This window comes from Zootermopsis nevadensis, unplaced genomic scaffold, assembly GCF_977971745.1.
Source record: "Zootermopsis nevadensis isolate Lab colony 2312 unplaced genomic scaffold, Znev_1.0 Znev_ptg000021l, whole genome shotgun sequence".
Classification (NCBI taxonomy): domain Eukaryota; kingdom Metazoa; phylum Arthropoda; class Insecta; order Blattodea; family Termopsidae; genus Zootermopsis; species Zootermopsis nevadensis.
Window position 1 is genome coordinate 22598497 of NW_028259153.1, and position 22307 is coordinate 22620803.

At 35.6% G+C, this 22307-nt stretch overlaps 1 protein-coding gene across 4 annotated transcripts; it reads left to right on the forward strand.

Moving 5' to 3' along the window:
• Window positions 1-56: 56 nt before the first annotated feature.
• S6k (Ribosomal protein S6 kinase) lies at window positions 57-21684 on the forward strand. Of its 4 annotated transcripts, none has more exons than XM_022081478.2 (12): window positions 57-347; window positions 540-580; window positions 700-958; window positions 1100-1233; window positions 2520-2582; window positions 4273-4401; window positions 6296-6386; window positions 6596-6712; window positions 6977-7108; window positions 7427-7534; window positions 7628-7875; window positions 8374-21684. In XM_022081478.2, coding segments are annotated over exons 1-12 (1407 nt in total). In that variant the 5' UTR covers window positions 57-263; the 3' UTR covers window positions 8375-21684. The 4 variants fall into 4 exon arrangements, with proteins under 4 accessions (XP_021937170.1, XP_021937169.1, XP_021937168.1 ...); XM_022081477.2 differs by having other exon boundaries at window positions 8510-21684; XM_022081476.2 differs by having other exon boundaries at window positions 13503-21684.
• Window positions 21685-22307: the final 623 nt, after the last annotated feature.

Sequence of the window (22307 nt, forward strand, 5' to 3'; positions counted from 1 at the left end):
TTCCAAGGTCTGCAACATGACAATAAAATATCTCCCATCCTGTTACATACGTCTCAACGTGTGATATTGGTCAGTTTCGCTAGGATAGCTTGTTTCGCACGGTGGATCGTAACGCTTTTAGAATGTGTTCATTTTCCACACATGAAGCAGGTGGAGCAATGTTATCGTAGAGCAATATTGGTAGAAAAAATTACGTGATTCAGTAGATTTGTGCATAATTATAACCATAGGCTATTGTCAATGTGATATATTATATCAAAATCATGGCAGGGGTGTTTGATATAGAATTACCTGATGGAGAACTTGGTCAAGATCTTTCTGACGATGATGCTATCGAAATAGAGGAGGTAAGATTATGTTTTTCTTTCACAGTTAAACAGAAAGCAAAATTTCTTTGTTTTTTTGGTTATCAAAATGTTGAAATTGCTTTAGAAATGTGAAGGACATTAGGTTATACATTTTTGTCAGTGGTTTCTTAAGACACTGAACTAGTTGTTTGTACATATAAAAATAACATCCATATTCTGTTTGAATTCCAGGGTGATTATGATCAGGACCCCAATGTTAATGCTATAATTGAGTAAGTATTAAGTTTAGAATAGTGTGTTGAGTTGTATGTGGAAGATATTTTCATTTTTACTGTGTATTTAAATAAGTGTTGGTACTTGGAAATTTCTAACTTTTTATGTGCATGTGCAGGTCAGAAGATTTGGAGACAGTTCATTTGTCAGAACAAAATGTGAATACTGGTAAGGAGAAGACTGGACCTCAGGATTTTGAACTGCGCAAAGTTTTGGGAAAGGGTGGGTATGGGAAAGTATTTCAGGTACGCAAAGTTACTGGTCAAGATACTGGAACCATCTTTGCTATGAAAGTTCTACGTAAAGCATCAATTGTACGCAACCAGAAGGACACAGCCCACACAAAAGCGGAGAGAAACATCCTTGAAGCTGTAAAGGTGAATTGCATTTGAGAAATAAGTGAAATGTTTTTATTTATACAAAGAGTTGCTTGGGCTTGAAATATTAATGTTGCCAGTCAGTCACATTTCTAAGTGGTACTGATTTTATTTTACTTCCCTTGCCTTCATATTGTTTAGCACCCTTTCATCGTAGACCTGATCTACGCATTCCAGACAGGTGGAAAACTCTACTTAATTCTGGAATATTTAAGTGGTGGTGAGCTATTTATGCACCTGGAACGTGAAGGAATATTTTTAGAAGATACAGCTTGGTAAGTAGACATTTTGGGTATACAGTAAGACCTTGCTAATCTGCCAATCATTTGGATAGTACCTGATGCAGGTAGTTCTAACTTGGTTGGTACAAATGGTAGCATTCTGAAACTTTTCTCATGGAATTTCCAACTGGGTTTGAATGTCGTTAGTTCAAAGAACATGATACGTAACTTTATTCATTATGACTATTTGAAAATGTAAAGTTGTTGCCTCAATCATCACCATGATTTTGGCAGAAGCAGGAACCTCTGAAATATCGATTAACTTCTATCAGATTACAATGTCCTACAACCCTGAAGACAACCATCTTTCTTGGTAAAGGGTAATTATAATGTAATTGTTTGACTCATAGGAACCTGAATTAAATATCCTGCCACCCAATTTAAATACCAGATTTTTTAAATTACTTGAGCAGTTCTGATATACATTCTGTGCAAAGAATGCATATTAACTAATATTAAATTGCAATGACTTCTATAATTTTGATTTTTTTTTATCCTTTTCTATGCTGTAAAAACAATGGATATATGATGATAAAATATGAAGCAAGTAAAATGGAGGAAAAAGTGGTTATATGTAGTCAGTTTTGAACAGTATATTCTGCACTGGTCTACTTGGGTGATGAACATCAGACTGCAAAGACTTGAGGTTATGTTGTTTTATGCTTCACTCTGTAGATTAAAATTATAGCAGAATATGAGAAATCATGTAAATACATTATATGTGACCTAGATGACATAGTGAAGTAGATTGGTGGTTAAAATTTGATCCAGGATTTTAATTGTTTCTGAATGTTTTGACTGGCTATGAACCCATTCTAAAAGTTCTGTCTTGCATGGATGGGACAAATATACTATATTAATTTTAGATCTATTTCATTTGTTTGTCCTGATTGAATTCTTTCTGCATTTCGTCTTTCCCTGTAGCCCTTTTGTACATTCATCTTCTTCCCTCCAAAAATATGCCAATTCAAAATGAAAGCTGTTGAAAAAATAAGTCATGCTACATGTTACATTATTTTAATGTTTTTTACAAGTCTGTTCCCATTTAATTGGGATGTGTTTTATATAGTACAGAAATACAGCGAAGTATTACAGGTAGATGATACAACCATCCATCTACACATTCATGTACACTTCCTCTGACCCTTGTCCATCCACCAACCCTCCTGTTTATCCATATTCTATTATAATATTTAGACTATGGATGGCAGTGGGTTTGAGTAGATATCATGTAAATGTACGTCTTGTGTGTGTTAATTCTGTTCCAATCTTTCTTTCAGTTTCTACTTATCAGAAATAATACTAGCACTTGAACATTTACATATACAAGGCATTATTTATAGGTAAGTAAGAGTATTTTTTTTTTCTTATGTGTAATTTACCTTACATATATATATGTACATTTATCAGGTTTAGGTAGTGCATAAATATGGAGCAGGAACTGATAAAAAGAATTACTGTGACCTTTAACCTTGAGACCTTTCAGTAACTCAAGTGTTTATTTAGAGCTATTAATATCTTAGATAAGGACTGTGTAATTATCATTGCACGGCCAATTCATGTTTAGTGCGAAATATAGAACATTGTTTTAACAAACTCGCTGAACAATTTGAAGTAACAGGAACATGCTACCTTAATATGTTGTAATTCTAAATTTTCCCAATTTTACAAATACTTATATTTTTAAGTATTTAAAAATTGTTGCACACACACACTAAATATATAAGAATTTATTCTGAATCCTAAATGTTTCAGTACAAGTGATGCATTTTATTATTGTCGTGATGTTTTTTTTTTTGTGAGATGCCCCAATAATATGCCACAGGTGTTCATCAGTGATGTTGATGTTATGAAATTGTATAGTTGGTACAACATTGTTAAATAGCCTTCAGGTAAATAAATATATCTGACCATCCCTGCATTCCCACTTTCATGTTCTTAATGTTACTATGTACATAGCGTGTGTCGTCATGAAAATTTTGTTGCTGTAATATCTTTACCAAAGTTTCAAATAAACTTTTAAGTTATTAATTTATAATTATGAGGTTCTCTCGGCAATGGAGATGTTGGCGTTGATTTTATGGGTTGTTATGCCATTTGGTCTTGAAAGTGGTTGCTAGTGTTTCAGACAAACATATCGAATTACTATTTGCAGATGTAAATTGTTTTATGCATTACTTGACATTTAAATGGCCTCGTTCTTACGGTTTTGTCCCGAGTATTAATCTAATTCATTATCACAATCAGGAGAAGAGGTGATTAAAATTGCAATACTTTATCTTTCTTTATTTCTGATGATAGATAAATGCTGAATGGCTTTAGCATGAGAATATACAGCTGATAGAGAAAATATTTTTAAATAATGGTTGTCTTATGAGAGTATTTGTTCATGATGTATTGTTTCTAATCAACCCACATATTTTGACAATGTAACAGTCATTGTATTGTAATGATAGGATCACTGTAGGTATGCCAACATGACAGAATTAAACATTCCATTTCCATATGACATAGTTTGTATTGATTATCCTTTGTTCAGAAAAAAATGTTTATCTAATGACAAGTGTTGCAATGCATAGTAGGATGGTACATGCTTCCAAGGTTCATTACAAACTATAGATTAAGCGCATGACAAATATACATCCACGATTTGAAACCTGTTCTTCTACTCTTACCTTCAATCTGAGTTTTCGGATTAGTCTTACATATTACCGCGGGGAAAGGACCCCGGTACCCATTGGGTAGGAGGCTGGGTGGGCCCCAGAACCGGTCTGGACGCAGAGGCTAGAGGAAAGATTCTCTGCTGTTGTCAGGGATCGAACCCTGGTCACCCAGTCCATAGGCAGTCAATGTACTTACTGAGCTACGCTGACTCTAAGAGCCATCACTGTGAAAAACTCAAACACTACTTGGATGAATTGGGCTGATAGCATCAAGACATGACATAATCGAGTTGCTAGAAAGGGCTTAGCACAAATGATGTTTTTGTGGTTTAGCTGAAAAACTAATTTATATGCTCTCTTTCTCTTGCAGGGATTTGAAACCTGAGAATATACTATTGGATGCACATGGACATGTTAAACTAACAGATTTTGGTTTGTGTAAAGAGCACATCCAAGAAGGCATAGTGACACACACATTTTGTGGTACTATTGAATACATGTATGTACAGTTTTGTTCTTTAGAGATTTGTTAGTCAGAACATGGGAGAGATGAAAAGTACATACAAAATTTTAATAATAATATGTGAAGTTGAGAGGCCACTCAAGGGACTCAAGTATAGATTGATGAATAATATTAAACTGGATAGTAATATTGTGACAGAAATGTGTAGTTGACTTAGGAGTTTTTGCTTGAGATACGGATTTATTAATCTCATTATAGTTGCAAGTAATTATTTTCCTCACTGCAGTTTTTTTTACAGTTATGAATCATGAATTTTGATTGTTTTAGTTATCTGTCTAGGGTCTGCACTGTTATTAATTGTTTGTTTCTAGCGGTAGATCGCGCGCGTATCAAAATCTAAATCGTGTTTCTCACTCGTGTTTACTACCTCTGTCACCTCTGACTGAAAGACACGAGTCTGCATTGTGCCATATATATATAAGTCGCGCAGAGAAGGGCCTAGATTTTTCAGTTTCCATATCATCATTCCGAGAGAATTTTCTGGATGACTCCTGCTATAGTGAGACAAGCACACAGGATGGGTGATACAACTCACAGCTTCGATTGAATAGTGTTAACTTCAGCTTCGATATGTTGTGACATTCTGAAGATTAGGAAATGACAATCCAGTAGCGCAAGATGTCAAGAACCAGTCCATACCAGTTCCAGTCTTAATTATGTGCGTCTTTAATGAGTGCATGTATTGTATTCTACTGAACCTGTTCATTATTCATTAGAACAGTGTGATATGTCTTACTGGATGTATATCTTGTTTATATTCACCTTCTGTAAGGATAATCATCATTGTCGTTGATTACGTTGTCTTATATCTTCTGCTCCGAACATTTGAAGTTGAACTGTCTGTTTCCTCAGATGCATCTCAAAGTCTTATTTGGCCTTTGTGGTTCTCTTTGAATTAAAATTTTGCATAATTTAAGCTTTTATTCTTTCACCAAACAGGTTAGTAGAAGTGGCAATGCTTGTAACTTGATGATCACAGTTCGTCAGCTTGTTTCAGTTTGAAACTTCACTTCTGTTTTTAATATTTTCTCTCATTACCAATATTTCACTGCTGTATGTTACTCAGTCTTAATATCTAAGAAGGGAAGGTCAAATGGTGGTTTTAGTTTATCTCAGAAGTAATCTTGGCAGCACTGAAGATGGATGTGGAAACCGTATGAACCTTCATCCTTTGCACCTATTTGCAGTTGGTAATCTGTGGAGTAGGTAACTTGTCTGGTGTATCGATAGGATTTATGGCAGAATGGTTGTTCACTATAGTCATAGTTGTATGAACATAGGGAAGTGGATAGAAAGATCCAAAGAAGGGCAGACAAGTGTTGGTGGTGTATATTAGATCAGCCATCAATTGCAATGACCAGTATGTCTGGGATAAATTGATAATCTCCTTTTTTAATTCCCTCCATTTAAGATTTTCCTCAGTTTAGTATAAGTAAAGTTTGTCCCACTTTACGCCATGTAGGCGTTTGGGGTGAGAGGAGGAATAGCTCCTCTCTTCCTTAACCCCGGCACTAGATGGGGGTGAGTGGTCAGCGTCACGCCCCGACCGTGCTTTACCCCCGGGAAAGGACCCCGGTACCCATTGTAGAGGAGGCTGGGTGGGCCCCAGAGCCGGTCTGGACGCAGAGGCTAGAGGAAAAATCCTCTGCCCCTGTCAGGGATCGAACCCAGGTCATCCAGCCCGTAGCTAGTCACTATACTGACTGAGCTATCCCGGCTCATTCCTCAGTTTAGTATTAAAACTCATTGCTTCCCAAGGGAACCTTAGACAGGGATTTCAGTGTGCTTGTTGCATTCCTTATTTGTCGCTAGTCAACTTACCATCTCCATTATTATTAAGCACTGTAAGATCCTTTAATGTTGATTGTAGGGCCCCAGAGATCCTGACTCGTAGTGGGCATGGCAAGGCTGTGGATTGGTGGTCACTGGGTGCCCTTATGTACGACATGCTGACGGGTGCTGTAAGTATCTGGATGTGTTTTCAGCTGAAAGAAGAGTTTTGTATTCTCTTTGTGGTTTTATGTAGACCAAGGTAGTGTCCAGTGCATTCAACCATTTTGTCAGCTACAAAAATAAACATTTTCTGTTAAAATAAATTTGGTGTTTTGCCGTATCCAAATATGCCGTGCCGTGATATCTGACGGCTGACTTCTCAATATATTTGTTGCAGCCGCCATTCACAGCAGATAACCGAAAGAAGACAATAGAGAAGATACTGAAAGGAAGGTTGAATTTGCCACCGTATCTCACACCAGATGCTCGTGATCTCATACGCAAGCTGCTAAAAGTGTGTATCTTTTTCTGTTTGTTTTGCCTCATCTTACTCCCGTTGTACTATTCTTGTTCTGGTAAAAATAATCCATGGTTAGAAAGTTTGCTGTGGCCCACCCAGTAACAAACAGGACAAAATTAAAAAATATTGTTTCGTTTTTCAAACACTGGTGAATTGCCCACGACTTAACGGCTAGCTGAAAGCTGCCGGGAAATTGCAGGCTCTTTGAGCCAGTGGGTTAAATAAACACATATTGAAATGAGGAATACTATGTTTCAGAGGCAAGTGGTCCAGAGGTTAGGTTCAGGTCCTAGTAATGGAGAAGCTATCAAAGTTCATCCTTTCTTCAAGCAGATGAACTGGGCTGATGTCTTAGGTAGAAAATTAGAGCCACCATTCAAGCCTTCATTGGTACGTACAGTAATATAATTTTTACGAAGTGTTAACGTTGACTGCACATGTTTGGAGAGGCATTGTTTGGTGTCCAAACCTGGTTTAACAGATTTTTATGAAATTTTATATTGAACCTATGTGTAACGCTCAGTCGTGAGCTTTAGTGTTCGCCGACCTTTTCAGTTCTTTTGAAAAATGGATCGTGGTTCGCTGTACACAAAGTGAGTCCATGAAATGAACTATACATCTCATTTTGATATATGACTTGTTTGTAACATTTTTTTGTGTGATTAAATGTGACAGAAACATAAAAATGTGTTCTGTCTTATTTTACAGGCAGGAGAGGACGATGTATCACAGTTTGATACCAAATTCACAAAGCAAACTCCTATAGACTCTCCTGATGAATCAACTCTCAGTGAGAGTGCAAATCTTGTGTTCCAGGTAAGGTTTAAGGCGCAAATTTTATTCCGAACAGTCGAGTACGGTTCAGTTTGTTCTGCCGCAGTTACACTATTATTAACTGTCTTGTTTTAGGGGTTCACATACGTGGCTCCATCAGTTTTGGAGGAAATGTACAAACCTCCACGTATAGTGAAAGCTCGCTCTCCACGAAAATCAGCCTATCCCACACCTGCCACTACCCTGCGCTATACGTTTAGTCCGCGGCATCACCTGTCACCTGCTACTGGCTTTACTTTTGGTGGCCACAATTTAGGGTCTACGCTTGATAGTTCCAGTTGCCAAGAAGAAATGATGGAGGTTCAAGGACTACCTCATGTATAGTGAGTATCAGTTTTTTTTTGGAAAAAAGTGTTTGTTATATGCCGCTTACGTTTTACCATGTAGCAGTGAAGTTCCATGAGACTGTAACTTGTCAATGGGGAAAGATGTGATTGAATTATTTCTTCAATCACAACACGCCAAGCTAATATATGAATCTGTAATTCTTTGCTTCATTATTAACTCTTTTCTGTATTTATGGGTTTTGTATGATAATCCCTGTAAACAGGGATTATTTCCTTAAACAGCATTAACTTGTTGATCTTTATATGTGGAGAAGCGTTGTTTTTTTCTTTACAGTATGGACTGAATACTTAATTATTAAGTGAGCTTCAGCTTTAAAGGTTAAAGAAGTATAATCCGAGTTAATGTGAATATTACAGGTATACCCTGATCTACACAGTAGTTGCTTTCGTGGGGAAATAGGACGTGAATTGAATGCCCTTTTCTTGGAACGTCACTATTCAGCAGACTAATTGTGTTGTTGATTCTCTCTGCAGGCGTAGGTTTGAGTGTAGATGTGACAATTTGAAGAAGACATTATATTTGACTGTGGGGTTGTGTTATGTGGAGCTTCAATCTGTTCGTTAATTTTTTTTTTAAATATTTTTTTTTAACTTAAATCACCAAATACAGCTGATGGAGTATACATAATCAACGCGCTGCAACGTAGATGACGAAGATAAGAAACGGACGAGACCGTTGAATGAAGCCTTCATTCGATGTAGTAACCAGCCAACCGAAAAGTGTTCAAAAATTCAATATAATAGGTTCTACTGTGGCCTAAATCTGTACCCAAACACCTGCATTTTGATTACCGATGTACTTCCGGAGGGAGATGGTGTGTCTCTCGACGGTGCTACTTGGTGAAGCATAGCGGCATTATTCTGTATGCTAGTACATCTGAGGCATACTCTGCATCCTAGTCTGGATTCATCAGGTCTTATTAGTACATGCAGGGTTGACGAGAGGCACTGTTATGTGTATTTGATGGACTGTGGCCATAAAATGCATTTCCTGTTACCGTTTTGTTTTGAGCCATCTTGTTGTCCACTAAGTGGGAAGGTTGATAGGTTTTGTTTTTCAGAAGGTAATCTTTGTTGGATAGTGTTAAGCTTTGATTGGTCGTGTTCGGTTAATATCACCTGTCCTTTTACGTTCTTATTGGTTAAAAAAGTCACCCTAGTTGGAAATAGGACTGATGCATCTATGGGCTGATTTTATCCCGATTGGCATTTCCTTAGCCGCTTGTGTTTTTTTCTTTCTGTTACCTCTGTGATTAGCTTGGGTATCAGGGTATATAGTCATTTATCAGCTGTGCTGGACCAACCAGAAGACATTGCTCACATGCAGGGAGTGATTAGAATGAAGATCATAACTTTTTTGTAACACAGGCAAGTAGTGTAATCATTGTATCTGAGTGCCACCTTGGGTGATGTTTGATTCTTTTACATGAGTTGGGAGACAGAATCAGTCCAATTTGGGGGGGGGGAGGGGAATTTGACAAGGATTATTGTGTAGTAAATTAATTTCTATACAGCATATCACATGGTGAATGAATGTTAATTGCAGAATTGGTGCTTTCTGTGTGTGGGTGTGGCTTGCTTATGTTTGTTCTTCTATTCGTCACAGACCCTCAAGAATGGCAATGAAATCGTGTTCCAGATTTACATAAAACTTCTTTGAGTATTGGGATTTAACTCTTTTGCTGCATGATTTTTTTGTTATTAATAAATGCTGTGCCTGTGTAAATAAATTTTACACTTTTTTTAAAATTTAATTTATTATTTTCTTTCTTTGGACCACTTACTGTCCTTCCATTCACCCTGAGAATTGGAATCTGCAGTCTGTTTACATCTAAAAGAAGTCATGGCTGTCATAATGCTACCCACAAATTGGTATACTTGAAAATTATGATATATCTTGCAACGTCTTGTGGGAAACGTTATGTTTAATATATACAAGATCTTCTATGTGTTGTCAACATGTCCTACTCGTGCAAGGAAAGAGTGCTGTATAAACATAAATCTGCAGGCCGTTGAGTCTGAACTGATCGTAATATGAGTTCAGTAGAAACTCGCTGCTAGCATGCCTCACGTTATGAGCTCTGCAGCAAAAGAGTTAAGTAAATGATACAGTGTGTATAAATTGATACAGAATGACAGTATACCATGAAACAAATTCAGATATTATTTATGTATTGTCAGATGTTTAAAGTTATAACACCATGTCATGTTGGAACGAACTCGAGGGACCGACTACCTCTGTATTGAAAGTAGAATTAAAAAAGAACCGGAAGATGGAGGCACAAGGTTCTACAGAAGTGCCCAACTTTTCACAGTCTTAATGCAGATGTCTACATGTGATTTGGCCTGCATCTCACATTATGATGCGGATGGCCGTTGGTTCGATTGATAGATTATCAAGCCTCTCCTGCTGTGGTACATATTGGAAAGACAATAACAGCTGTAGATTGCATCATCCTTTGTCTACATTTCATATTACAAGTTTGAAGCTTTCATTAACAGATGGCACTTGTTGTGTAAAGAAAACATCATGATTTTCACAGCTCAAAGGTTGTGCTGTGTGCCGTTCTCTGTTTCCAGTTATATTGTGCGCTTGAAAGCTACTATTTTTATATGAATCTGTAATTGTTTTGTGTTAAGTAGATGGAAGAAAAAAATACTGTTAAAATTCCATATACTTTTGAAGTAATAATTATTGCAATATGCTGCAGAAGCCTGGCAGGGGAGTGTAAGCAGTAAAAAAACACTGACTATGAAAGTGTTAATCAGTGTTGTGATGAAAACCTCAAATCATATTACCTTATCTGATATTTCTTGCTTAAGAGTGAAGTCCGTGTGTTCATCAGATGTTTGTCGTCCGCCATTTATTCTGTGTATAGTTTAGTATACTCAAAACAGTCTTCATCATATGCAGTTGATACATTGCTATTAAATAGCCAGCAAACTAAGCTATAAAAGGATGGACCATACATTTACAAAATTATACTTTTTTGTTGTAGTTCAGAGTTGTTATCTTCACAAAAGTCGAGAAATTATTTGAATTAATTTTTAGTAAAATGAATGGGAGTTCACTTTACTGATGTTGTCTCTCATATCCAGGCTCTAATGTGTCTTTATCAATTGGTTTAAAAGTCTTATATATGCTTTTAAATTCTGTACTGTGTGTGCTAGTTGAAATCCTATATGAATTGTTTAAACACTGATTTTGGCAGCATTCCACATTTTAATCTTCAAGTTATGAATAGATACCCCCTTTTTTATACTATACTGTCATTAATGAAACCATTTTTAATTCATTGATTAGAATCGGTTGTACATACATACCTCATTCCCTGTGAAACTGCATACTTTCACATAAAGTTCTGAAAGTGGTCACCCCTGCTGTCCATTCAAAACTGGGCACAGTGCTTCAGATTGGTGTATATTCGTTGCAACACGTCCTCATGAATGTTTGCAATTTACTAATGAATATTTTCTTTGAGGTGATAGTGATGCCATGTTGGGTTGGAGACTCCATATTGACCTGGAATTTCCATCTCATTTCTCACCTTTCATTGGTCCACTCTCTCAGCCTCCCCTTCCTCCAACTCGGTATAAATCGTTCCACAAATGAACAATTTCAGCAACTTACATAATGGAATGCATTTTTTTACAAAGGCTGAGGTATGTGTACGTAAATAGTGGTTTTATTATTGAAAGTCTAGGTCATTCTGTTTTATATTGGCCTAACTGTAGCCAGTGTTTTTAAACATTTAAAATGCAAAAATTTCTTTAACGTCATATCAGCATCCATCAGCATTTCCACTAGGCTGTTTCAGCTTCTTCTACCACTTTCCTGTTTCTTCCTTCATTTGCTGTCTCCACATTGTCCTTGAGTTCTGTGATTGTTTCTTTATTTACCATCTCTACAATTATTTCTAAAGGGAATTCCATTATTACCCATCAATTCAGATGGTGTGGGACCCACGTAGCATCGATCCAGAGGGTACTTGCAGTTCCTTCCCCAGGGGTAAAGTGGCCACTTCTTACTCCTTATAAAAGTCATATCAAGTTTTGCTGGTAATCTGCTGACATATCTCTCAGGCCGCACCTGTGCATCAGAATGTATTTTATATGTAACGTACCTAATCTTCTCTATCTCTCGATTCCAAACACTGTCTGTAAGAGGCTTGTAAAATGTTCGTATTCTGTGAATTCTCTCTGTTAACCAAATTATGTATAACTTCCAGAATGTTAAAAATATCGAATTATTATCATGCTGCTAACATTTAAAGCTTTGAATCATTCTCCGCTTTTTAATCTTTGACAGAACTTTTATTGACGTGATATTGAGGTTAACACGCCGGCTTCAGAAGTTTTTGACTCCATTATTGTGCTCAGAAAGTAACAGCAGTAAATAACAGTTAATAAAATCATAATGACTCTGAATAATTGACCAAGTACCTGTGCAGTTAAAATTCCTAATATTCCAATAGTTTATTTATTTTGCATAATATTTTTATAATTTAATAATATACTACGTTCTCTCTTACTTATATATTCCATATTATACTGTAATATTGAAAGAAATAAGAATGTGTCATGTAATTTTTCGGAGTACTACTTAGTATTCATATTAATTAGTTACATTTTTATAAATCTTAATCTGTTGCTTTTCTTTTGACCGTCTGAATCCTAAAATGATTCTTCTGATGAGTGCTTGTAACTTGTTTAAACTTTAAAAGTATAATGAACATTTGTTTTGTGTGTGAAAATGGCATTTATTAACCCTTTCGCAATTTACATTCATAAAACTTTGTGCCAAGTGGTACAGCCTATAAGCAGTCAAGGGGTTCGGCTTGTTACATCGCTATACTTGCTTGTGTCTTGTGACGGCAAGAAGGTGTATGGAACGTACTCGAATGGGGGACAACCATTTTTATTCTTGAATGTGATTTCCTAATTCTGTTTGGTGTAATATAAATTTAGTAAAGAACTTAGATAAGGTTGTGCATTCTGCGGAATATGAAAACAGTCATCTTCGTACTCACTGCCACAAGAACCTGAAATTTCACCTTATACAGAATAGTTTTGTGGAAACAGAAGCTTTTGGTTTGCATCCCCTCTCTTCCACCTCCCTTCTTCCTTCCATGGGCCCCTAGGGCAGTCTGTTCCTCTGCACTTTGTCTGTCCAGTACTACCAATTATGTTACTTGCTAGAAATTTACTGTTTTATTGAAAAGTACCAACTGAAATTCTAACCTAACCTAACCTATATTATAGTTTCCTATGTATGTATTCTGTTAATTACATTAGCATACATAAATATCACTCAGACATAGAAACCATATTATTATTACAAATTAAGTTTTGTACAGAGTACATTACCGATTAATTATAAATTCATGTGTGACGAATGTACATTTTAAATTATTATGTTGTGGAAGACCCTGTAATGTTGAAACGTGTAGGTCGTGGATAAATATAATTAAGTGGTAGTATAATTTATACATAATTTTAATAATATTGTTTTATGTGACTGATATTTATGTACTGTAATTAATGTAACCTAGGTACTTCCTTACTGTATGTAAAACTTAGAAAAATGTGTTCCCTTCTTTCAGCCATGGTTATAGTTCAGCTGCCATATGATGATCTCGAGCTTGTGTGTGGGAGTTGGACACACTGTGCATGATGGGTAGGGGAGTGTGTGGAAGCATGCTGGAAGCTCAGGAGATGATGGATGCTTCAGTTCAGACATTTGTTATGTTACAGAAGCAGATACTCATTCCGTTCTATATGTATGATAATCGGGTGGCTTAGGAATGATAACACTGCCCTTTTACATAAAATATCTGACAATAGTAGCATTTCTTTTGGCTGCTTCGCTGTGCTTCTTGCATGGGAATCTTTATTTTATTCACTTTCACTTTACATGTTCCAATTCTTCTTGCATCCATTCTTTACTGTCATAACGGCCGAGCAAGTGAGTGGGAAAGTTACGAAGATTGTCATATAGCATGAAGGAGTCATGAGCGTTGTAAATGTTTGAAATATTTTAAATGGTTGCTCCTACGTCATACCGCCTAGATTTCTGAAATGTGAATATTGATGTGTGAATGTGAATGTGATGATTAAAGAAGTTGTATGTGAATAATGTTCACGCTTGTGAACAGTTTCTCCTTTACTGTTTCTGTACTCGCAGTTACTGCTCTGACGTAGTCGACGTAAATCTTACCGGATGTTCAGTAAAATATACAGAATCTAATGGGTAGATATCAGCACAAATTTTATGAACTCTTTTATCGTAATATGTCATTTCTGGTATATAAAAAAAAGTGAGCATTGTGTGATGGGAATGAAGGTTTATCCCTTTACGGTCTGAATGAACGATCCAGTCTGTAGATGTAGAATCGAAACAGAGTGATTGATTTTAATACTGTTTACAAATTTGTATGACTTCTTGTTTGGTTAGGCAACTTCTTGGTAGAGACTGTTTTGATGTCTGTTTCCCGACTGAATGGGTTGTTGCGGGATAAATTCTGTAATTTAATAGTCATGTACATATGCTGAATTAGATTGTGGAATAATGTAATTTGATAAAGATTTATGTTAATCAGAGAGTTCTTTTACCATGTTTGTGCGCTGGTAAAATCTGTGGTCTTTCTGGATATTTAATTCATGTAAGGTAATGAACCAAGAAGATATTTGTATTGGTTTCATTCTATATTGGAAAAATTGTGAATTGCTGAATTAGATGTTTAATAGTGTGGAATTTGGAAGTTATATGAGGGTTTAGGTTTGACAGCATTGTATTTGCTAAAATAAAATTCTCTCACAGTGCAAATGTTGATTAAGTATGGAGTCAGAGTGAGCATAGGTGTTTATCACCTTATTTGCGGATATTATTTCCTCTCGTCTTCCCTATCAACAATTTTAACATAAAACAAGATAGGAAATGTATGTACAGCGTGATTTCCATGTTATGCCTTTTGTTACATTTCAGTAAATACTGAGAGGCTTCAAAATGTTCTGGTACTGGTAATGAGATGGGTATATTTTGTGTTTCTTCACATTGTACAGTGATGGCCAAATACTTCATACAGAATGCGTCCTTGCCGTACCGAATACTTTGTCAATCTTGTTGTTTTATTTATCTGTAGTTACAGTAGAACTACACCACTTCTGACTCCATATTTTTTCATTGTTTAATATTTATAATCATATATGAAGTATTGCGTCATAGTTTATGTTAACATTAAGGGATTTTTTTAATACGTAGTGGGATTTTTTTTCAGTCAAATCAAAAAAATAAGAGTAACCACATATATATATATATGATGTAATGGTACCTTGAAAATGGTTATAGAAAGTTGTGTTCATTTGAAATTTATATTAGAAAGCCTATTCTTACTTGTGCATATTTGTTAAAAATGTTTACTGGTGATTCTGTACGTGGTTTTTATGCAGTAATCAAATTTGGAAAATTTGTATACATGAGATTATTGGTATACTTTCTTGGAACATCGATTAATTCCACACATGTTATGTGTTGTAAGACCGAGTTCACTGCAAACTCCAAAGGAATGATTAATTCAAAATGGGATATACAAATAAAGGCTATTCTTCCTGTTTGATTGAATGGATCATCTATGTAGCTCGAAGTCAAATGTTACATGAAAGCTAAAGCAGAGGATTCCTATAAAAAATAGAATGCCAAAACATGCACAAAAAAAGAACTCGGTATGTTTGAGAGAAAAATGTATTCTGTTGCTGATAATATACTTTTACTGTACGCTGCAAATCCATTCAGTGATCTTGATCAGATCAGACATTATGCTTTTATGAAATCTGGATGATCGTTAACATGTTTAAAAATGCCCCCACCATTGATCCATATCCTCAACCAATTGAATGTAATTCATACGTTCGCACAGTGTTTCTGTGAGATTAATTTTAATGTTGTCACAGCTATACCCATATACCCAAAATGGTCCTTTTTTTCCTTTTCCAAAATTTTCTGACCAAAATTTTTTAAATATTTCTCATTTCCCCCATACATGCTTCATATCCTATCTGTCTCATTCTTCTTGAGCTCATTAATGGAACTTACGTAAATTTTACACATGCCGCTGTTATGGTCATTTTCTGTGTAAAACCGTGGCAAGTTTTATGAGATTTGTTTCCTTCAGAACATTTTTCACTTGCGGAGCAACGTCGTGAAGTAAAAGTGGCAGTTTCTGTTGAACTATAGTTTTGTTTGCGTGACTGCCCAAATATTTAGAACAATATAAAGTTGTTTTTAGGCTTATATAATGACATAAAAAATTTGGCATTTAATTATAACGGAAAGTGAAATAAAATCCTTTTTCAGATAATAGTCGCAGATAAATGTGACCCTATAATTAATTGCATATAGAGGTATTGTATGCATTTTAATTTCATTTAGTGTGTTAGGTCTTCTGCAATTATGTCCGTAATTTTCTGAATGAGTAAGCAGGTGAAGGCACGGTCTGGTGCAGCGTAACGTAACAGAAATATAGAAGAGCTCCTTTTTTTATCTCCCCCGCCCCCTCCCAAATTGTTTCCGTAAAGTGACACATTCAGGATGTGCTGAGAATGAATGAGGGCACACTTCAAGTTGCTGGTTAGTTTTTTTTTCTTCAAATTTTGGGTAGTGTCATGTGGTAAACATGCAGGATTTTCCCCAAATTTTAATGATATGGGACCACAAAAGATTCTGCCTATTGAAATTAAATATCCTGCATGTGGCCATCTTGTAGTATGAGAATGAAGAATTTAAAGAATACAGAAATTTGGTTCTCTGGAAATGAGGTGTGTGTCTTTTAAAATATTTGTTGAATTTATTATCAAGATGGTGGATGTACTGTACTTAACTTTGTGTGGCACCACTGATGAGCCAAAATTTATTATACAACACGCAGACATATCCTTCCTTCTCCCTGCCCATTTTGGAAAGAGTCTTACCTAAGACTGGTCACTGAATCAAATTGCAGCTTATTGTAAATTTATGAGGTATGCTATATGTTATATATGATAATTAGTTGTACTGCAGTTAGAAAAGAAGAAGTAGCCATTTTTTTAAACACAAAAGAACTCTTTGTAATCCTTATAAAGACACTTGTAGTATAAACCCATGGCTGTAGTCAGAAAAATAATATGAGTTATGGATTTTTTTTAATATTTTCTAAATATCAGTGTTTTTGACTGTAGTAGTGTTGTGTTTGATTAATTGTTTATGTTTAATATAATAATTGAGCAATGTGTTTTGAAGCATTGGTTTTTGATAACTACAGCCATGAACAGAGAACCAGTGAGGTGGACGGTGATTTCAGACGTTAATACTTGCTATCAGAAATCACATCTCAGCACTGGGGAGCTTGGTTTTAATATTGATATGAATTGTCATAATTTCTGAGATTTCACTTAAGAGATTCAAAGAACCCAGGATGTTGAAGAAGGTATTTATTTTGTGGTGCAATATAGAAAGTTGTATTTACTTTACAATGTTTTTTATCTGAATGTGGTGCGTATTCTTTAACCTTTATAATACAAAAATAGGGGTTTTAGAACTGTGCTATGGGGCTGCCAGTCTGACTTCAAGTCTTGGGTTTAATGGTTAAGCAGTATGTTATCGCAACGCACGGCCAGCTAGACTGCGTGTGCTTCGACACTTGACTGATGAAGGTTCTTGCATGTAATCTGGTCTTGACACAGGTATTGCATTCAGTTGAGCAGTAGTAATAGTATAATGCACTGTTTAACCCATTCAGACCCACTGTGGAAACCTTATAATGTAATATTTCAGTGTTTGAAATTTCAAATCTGGTGTGGGAATCAGGACTGTCATTTGGTGGATCTCGGTGTACAGTACTGATGGCATGGACAGCATCAAAAGAAACTATGAGTGAAATACTGATGTTTCGTGGTCTATTTGGAGATAAAGATACAAACTGGCTGGTCTGAAGGGGAATCGTGCTGAATTCCTGACCTAGTCCGATTGTTTGAAGAGGTTTTCGAAACATTGTTACAAATTGGCTAGGGACACACGCAGCATGCAAGAAAAAAAAACATGCTTTTTACATTTAATGTGTAATCTCTTCTACCACTTCATGGCCAGTAAACTTTACCATTAATTGTTCTCACTTTTCATGTCGCAAACAAGATGATAAATATCGCTTCTTCCCGTATATCTTCGGCATGTGGCATAATCAGTGAAAAGAGAGGAAAGTCGTCTTGATGTCTCTTTTGACACTTTAAGCTGACAGTTTGCAGCATTCCTCACTCTGAATAATGTGCCAGAAAATATAAAACAAAATAATTTCAATGACCGCTTCCTTCCATATTCTTTCAAATTTGTTGTTTGTTAATCACCCCCATAGTTTGATACTATATCGTCCAAGCTAAAGACAGCATCTGGTTCTCAGTAGTTGTATTGTGCATGCTAAATATGTGAGCCTAGTTAACTTGTCAGTAAAGTGATTAGCAGTGGGTTTGACAGGATTCAGTTCCAGCAGGGGTAAGACGTTTTTCCGCCACGTCCGGGCTGACTCTAAGGCCCTTCCAACCTGCTATCTAGTGGGTATTGTTTCACTGGGCTGAAGTATGAAGCTCTCTAAGGTTAAGAATGTGTGGGAGTTTACGTCTGTGCCCCTCGTATGCCCCTGTAGCATGGTGCTTAGGTGCAAGGACATCTGCACCTTCTTACATGTTAAGCGCAGTCATTTTTAGTCACGGTATATTGAAGTGGCATATCCGCACACTAATTTATTTTTTCATATTATGCAACTGAGCCGCAGATTCCCCCCCCCCCCCCCGAAATACGATGGTTACTAGTCTTGCAGTCCAGTGTTATATTCCTACAGTTCTTGATTTCTTTACTCTGCCATTTATTATTTTAAATATAGTGCGTCTATCATCTAAATCACTGGCTGGTTGTACTGATTTATTCCTCGTATGCAATAAAGAACATGAAGCCAAGTTACCCTACCTCAGCAAATCATATTCAGTTTCTAATGGGTATTATGTTGTGCCCATTTGAATCAGTTTCTGTCACACTCGTAATCAGTTATCTTAAGTTGGCTCTTGATTTGCAGTATTTTATTATCTCAATTTAAGTCATTATCTGTTTTCTTAAACACAGCTGTGTATATGTACATGTGTGTGTGTGTGCGTGCTGGTGATTTAAAAATAACAATAATAAGTGGAAGAATGGAATAACTGTACTCATTTATTGTAATTTTAAAATGAAGAAACAATAGCTCATATTGTGATAACATAATATCATTACTGAAATGCAACCAAGTGCCAATTAAAGTATATGTACATGTTCTTCGACGAGGAATTTGAATGTTTTACATTAGTACGGTACTATTATGTAGCGAGTGTCCATCACTTTAAATTGTAGCTAGGTCTTCCTCAGTCAGTGTCCTTGTTTCTTGTGTTAGGTATTTATTTGTGAGGTTATGTGGTCATGAGAAGACACCATGTATCCTATGCTGATTTAAAGCAGTGTTTTGTTAACTTAGCGATTGAATCCTTTATGCAGTTGGTAGAACTGCAATAATATTAGGAGCAAAGAGGGTTGTCTACAGTGTGGCAGCACATTTATGTGACTTATTTGCATTAATGTACTTTATTGCTTTAGAATACATTACAAATTTTTAGGTTATGTGAGAATTTATCATGAAGGCATAAGAAAGAGGTTAACCATCCAGAAGAATGTTAGTGAGACACAGGATTAACTGATTTTGGTAGTTCTGTACTCTGTAATTTCAGGGAGTATCAGTTCTTATTCTTAAACAAATCGGAAAACACCAGATGAATAGAAGGTATTTGTTGGTTGTCATGGTAACCCATATTTCTCCCAGCAATGTTACAAAGACTAGTGAATATTAAAAATACGTTTGTTGTTTGTATTCCTGTGTTTAGGAACTTTGTTGGTGGTCTGGTATTTTGAATAGACTGCAGTGTTTCAGAAAATGTATCTTTTTCCATCCATAGGCATAATCCTGGGAGTACCTATTCTGTTACATTTGTTAGAATGAAACTAACCTCAATCACTACACAATGGACAGAGTCCAGAAACCTAATAATATTTATAATCGTGAGAACCCTTTGTAAAGTAATTTGATATAGCCAGATATGCAGAAACCTGAATTGGCCCAATAGAATCCTTTTGTGCCATCACCCGTTACAAGTGGTTAAAGCAAACCATTGTTTCAGGAACCGTCTCTCTCTCTCTCTCTCCCAGTCGGCAGGAATCGTATCTCTGAAACGTCTATTTCTTTTGGCGACTTATTGCATTACGTGGCCTGATAGGATTTTATCGAGTGTAGTCGCTGTGAAAGCTTCAGATATCATATATCTGAACTGTTTGGTATCTGGACAGGTATTTGCTTTTAGTATCTTATGTCATTTGATTAGCGCGAAGTAATTGGCAATAAGTACACTTCCCTACAAACAGTCACTCATTAATTACCTTTGTAACAAAGTTTTCTACCTACAGTCGATACCATCTTTTGAGAAAATAATATAAGTAATTATTGTGGGTATTGTCAATCACTAAACCAGCATTTGTGCAGTGTTGTGTAGATCAGTGGTATTCGCGTACCCCCAGATATAATATCTCTTCAACTTTGTACCCCCAAAGTTGTTGGTGTATAATTCAAGTTATACATAGTATATAATCTACATATAAAATAAATTACATCCAAAATAATGTATTAAATGTAGCCCTGATTATTCAGTGCTTATCATAATTCTTTTTAAATTTCACGTACCCCCTAAGATGTCTTCGCGTACCCCAGGTTGAATACCACTGGTGTAGATAATGAAGGTCCTCACTGACGTAGCAAACAACTGTACAATATTTCACGCCATAAAACTTCTATAACCACAAATGTTGGTAACGTGAAATGTCAAAAACTGAATAATTGTAATGTGCCCTAATTTTGATCTCATTGAAAACACTTGTTATGATTTGTGACATTCATAATTAGAAATTTGAGGATGCACGCTTTACTTACGTAATTAAATAGGCCTACTGATTTTTATAATTAATTGCCGTATTTTTTCGCCATCCCACAAGTACTGTACATGCCGTATTTTTATATACTCGATATTATCGAGGCTTCCAATACACGTAGATGGCCCTCTTGAAGCAATGACTTAAATTAGTCTTGTTTATTTTGCTAGTTACACTTGTAAAGTTGACTGGCAAGCACATATATAAATAAGTTAATGTTGATATATTGAACAGCACAAAAAAAACTGATTCACCACAAATGGAGAGATATATATTTGTTGTTAAGTGAAGTGACTTTTACATAATATGACACCATTTTGTGTTTGAGTGGTTGTGGGTGATCTGCCTTTCCACATTTTGTTTAATATTTGTAATTAAATGTGAAAATGTTCGGTGCTTACCATTACCAATTGATTTGTCAGTTACGTCTTTAACCTCACTAATAATTTAAGTTTTTGAAAACATTACAATTTATCTCACGAGAGTTCGGAAGTTAATAGATTTTGAAATTTTGACAATGAATAATTTATAATTTCTGTGGTAAGATCCTTACGTAGATACGGTAGTTTAATATGTTATTTGTACAAATCTGATTTTAATTGTAATAATGCTAATTATCATTTTAAGTTTGTTGTTTGCAGTTGAAGGAAGGGTAGCCATGCGGATGTTGTCCTGTGTGGCCAGTGGATTATTTAAAACATTGAATTTGTATATCATATGGTAATGTGCATATTAAAAACTAAAGCTGTCAGTAATAAGTATTTGTTGATTCATACCTTTACACTGTCACTCAAAGTGTAACCAGATCTACATTAAGTTGGACGTACAGAGAAACTAAGTGAAGTAAACTGGGACTATGCAAAAACATTCATTTTATTGTATTTTATGGTAATGTACGTAAAGACAAGCTTTAACACAGTCATTAAGCACTTAACTGTGATTGTGGAAGGAAACTTAAAAGGATCTTTCATTTATGTTACGGGGGAAAATTTGCTTAAACTTTTATTTAGGATTTTGATTTAAATTATTTGAAATAAATGCACCTATAAATAATTTGTATGGTCTGTTTGAATTATAGAGTTTATATTTTACATGGCTTCGTTTTTCTAAAATTTTACAGTTGCAAATATCTCGTAAAGAGTGGTAACCTTTTTAAACTTTACAGATTCTTTATGTAATTTCGTCTTGAGTTCTTTTAATTTGATGAAATGTTACTGTCCGGTTACAGTTTCTTGTTACTGAGGCACTGTCCCAAGTGTCTAATTGGTAATCCACCAAGGATTATAAATTATTTATTTTTCTGAGGTTGGAAACACATCTCTGATTGACATCGAAAAAAATAATCGATTAAAATTAGATTACAGTTTTTCGATTATCGCAA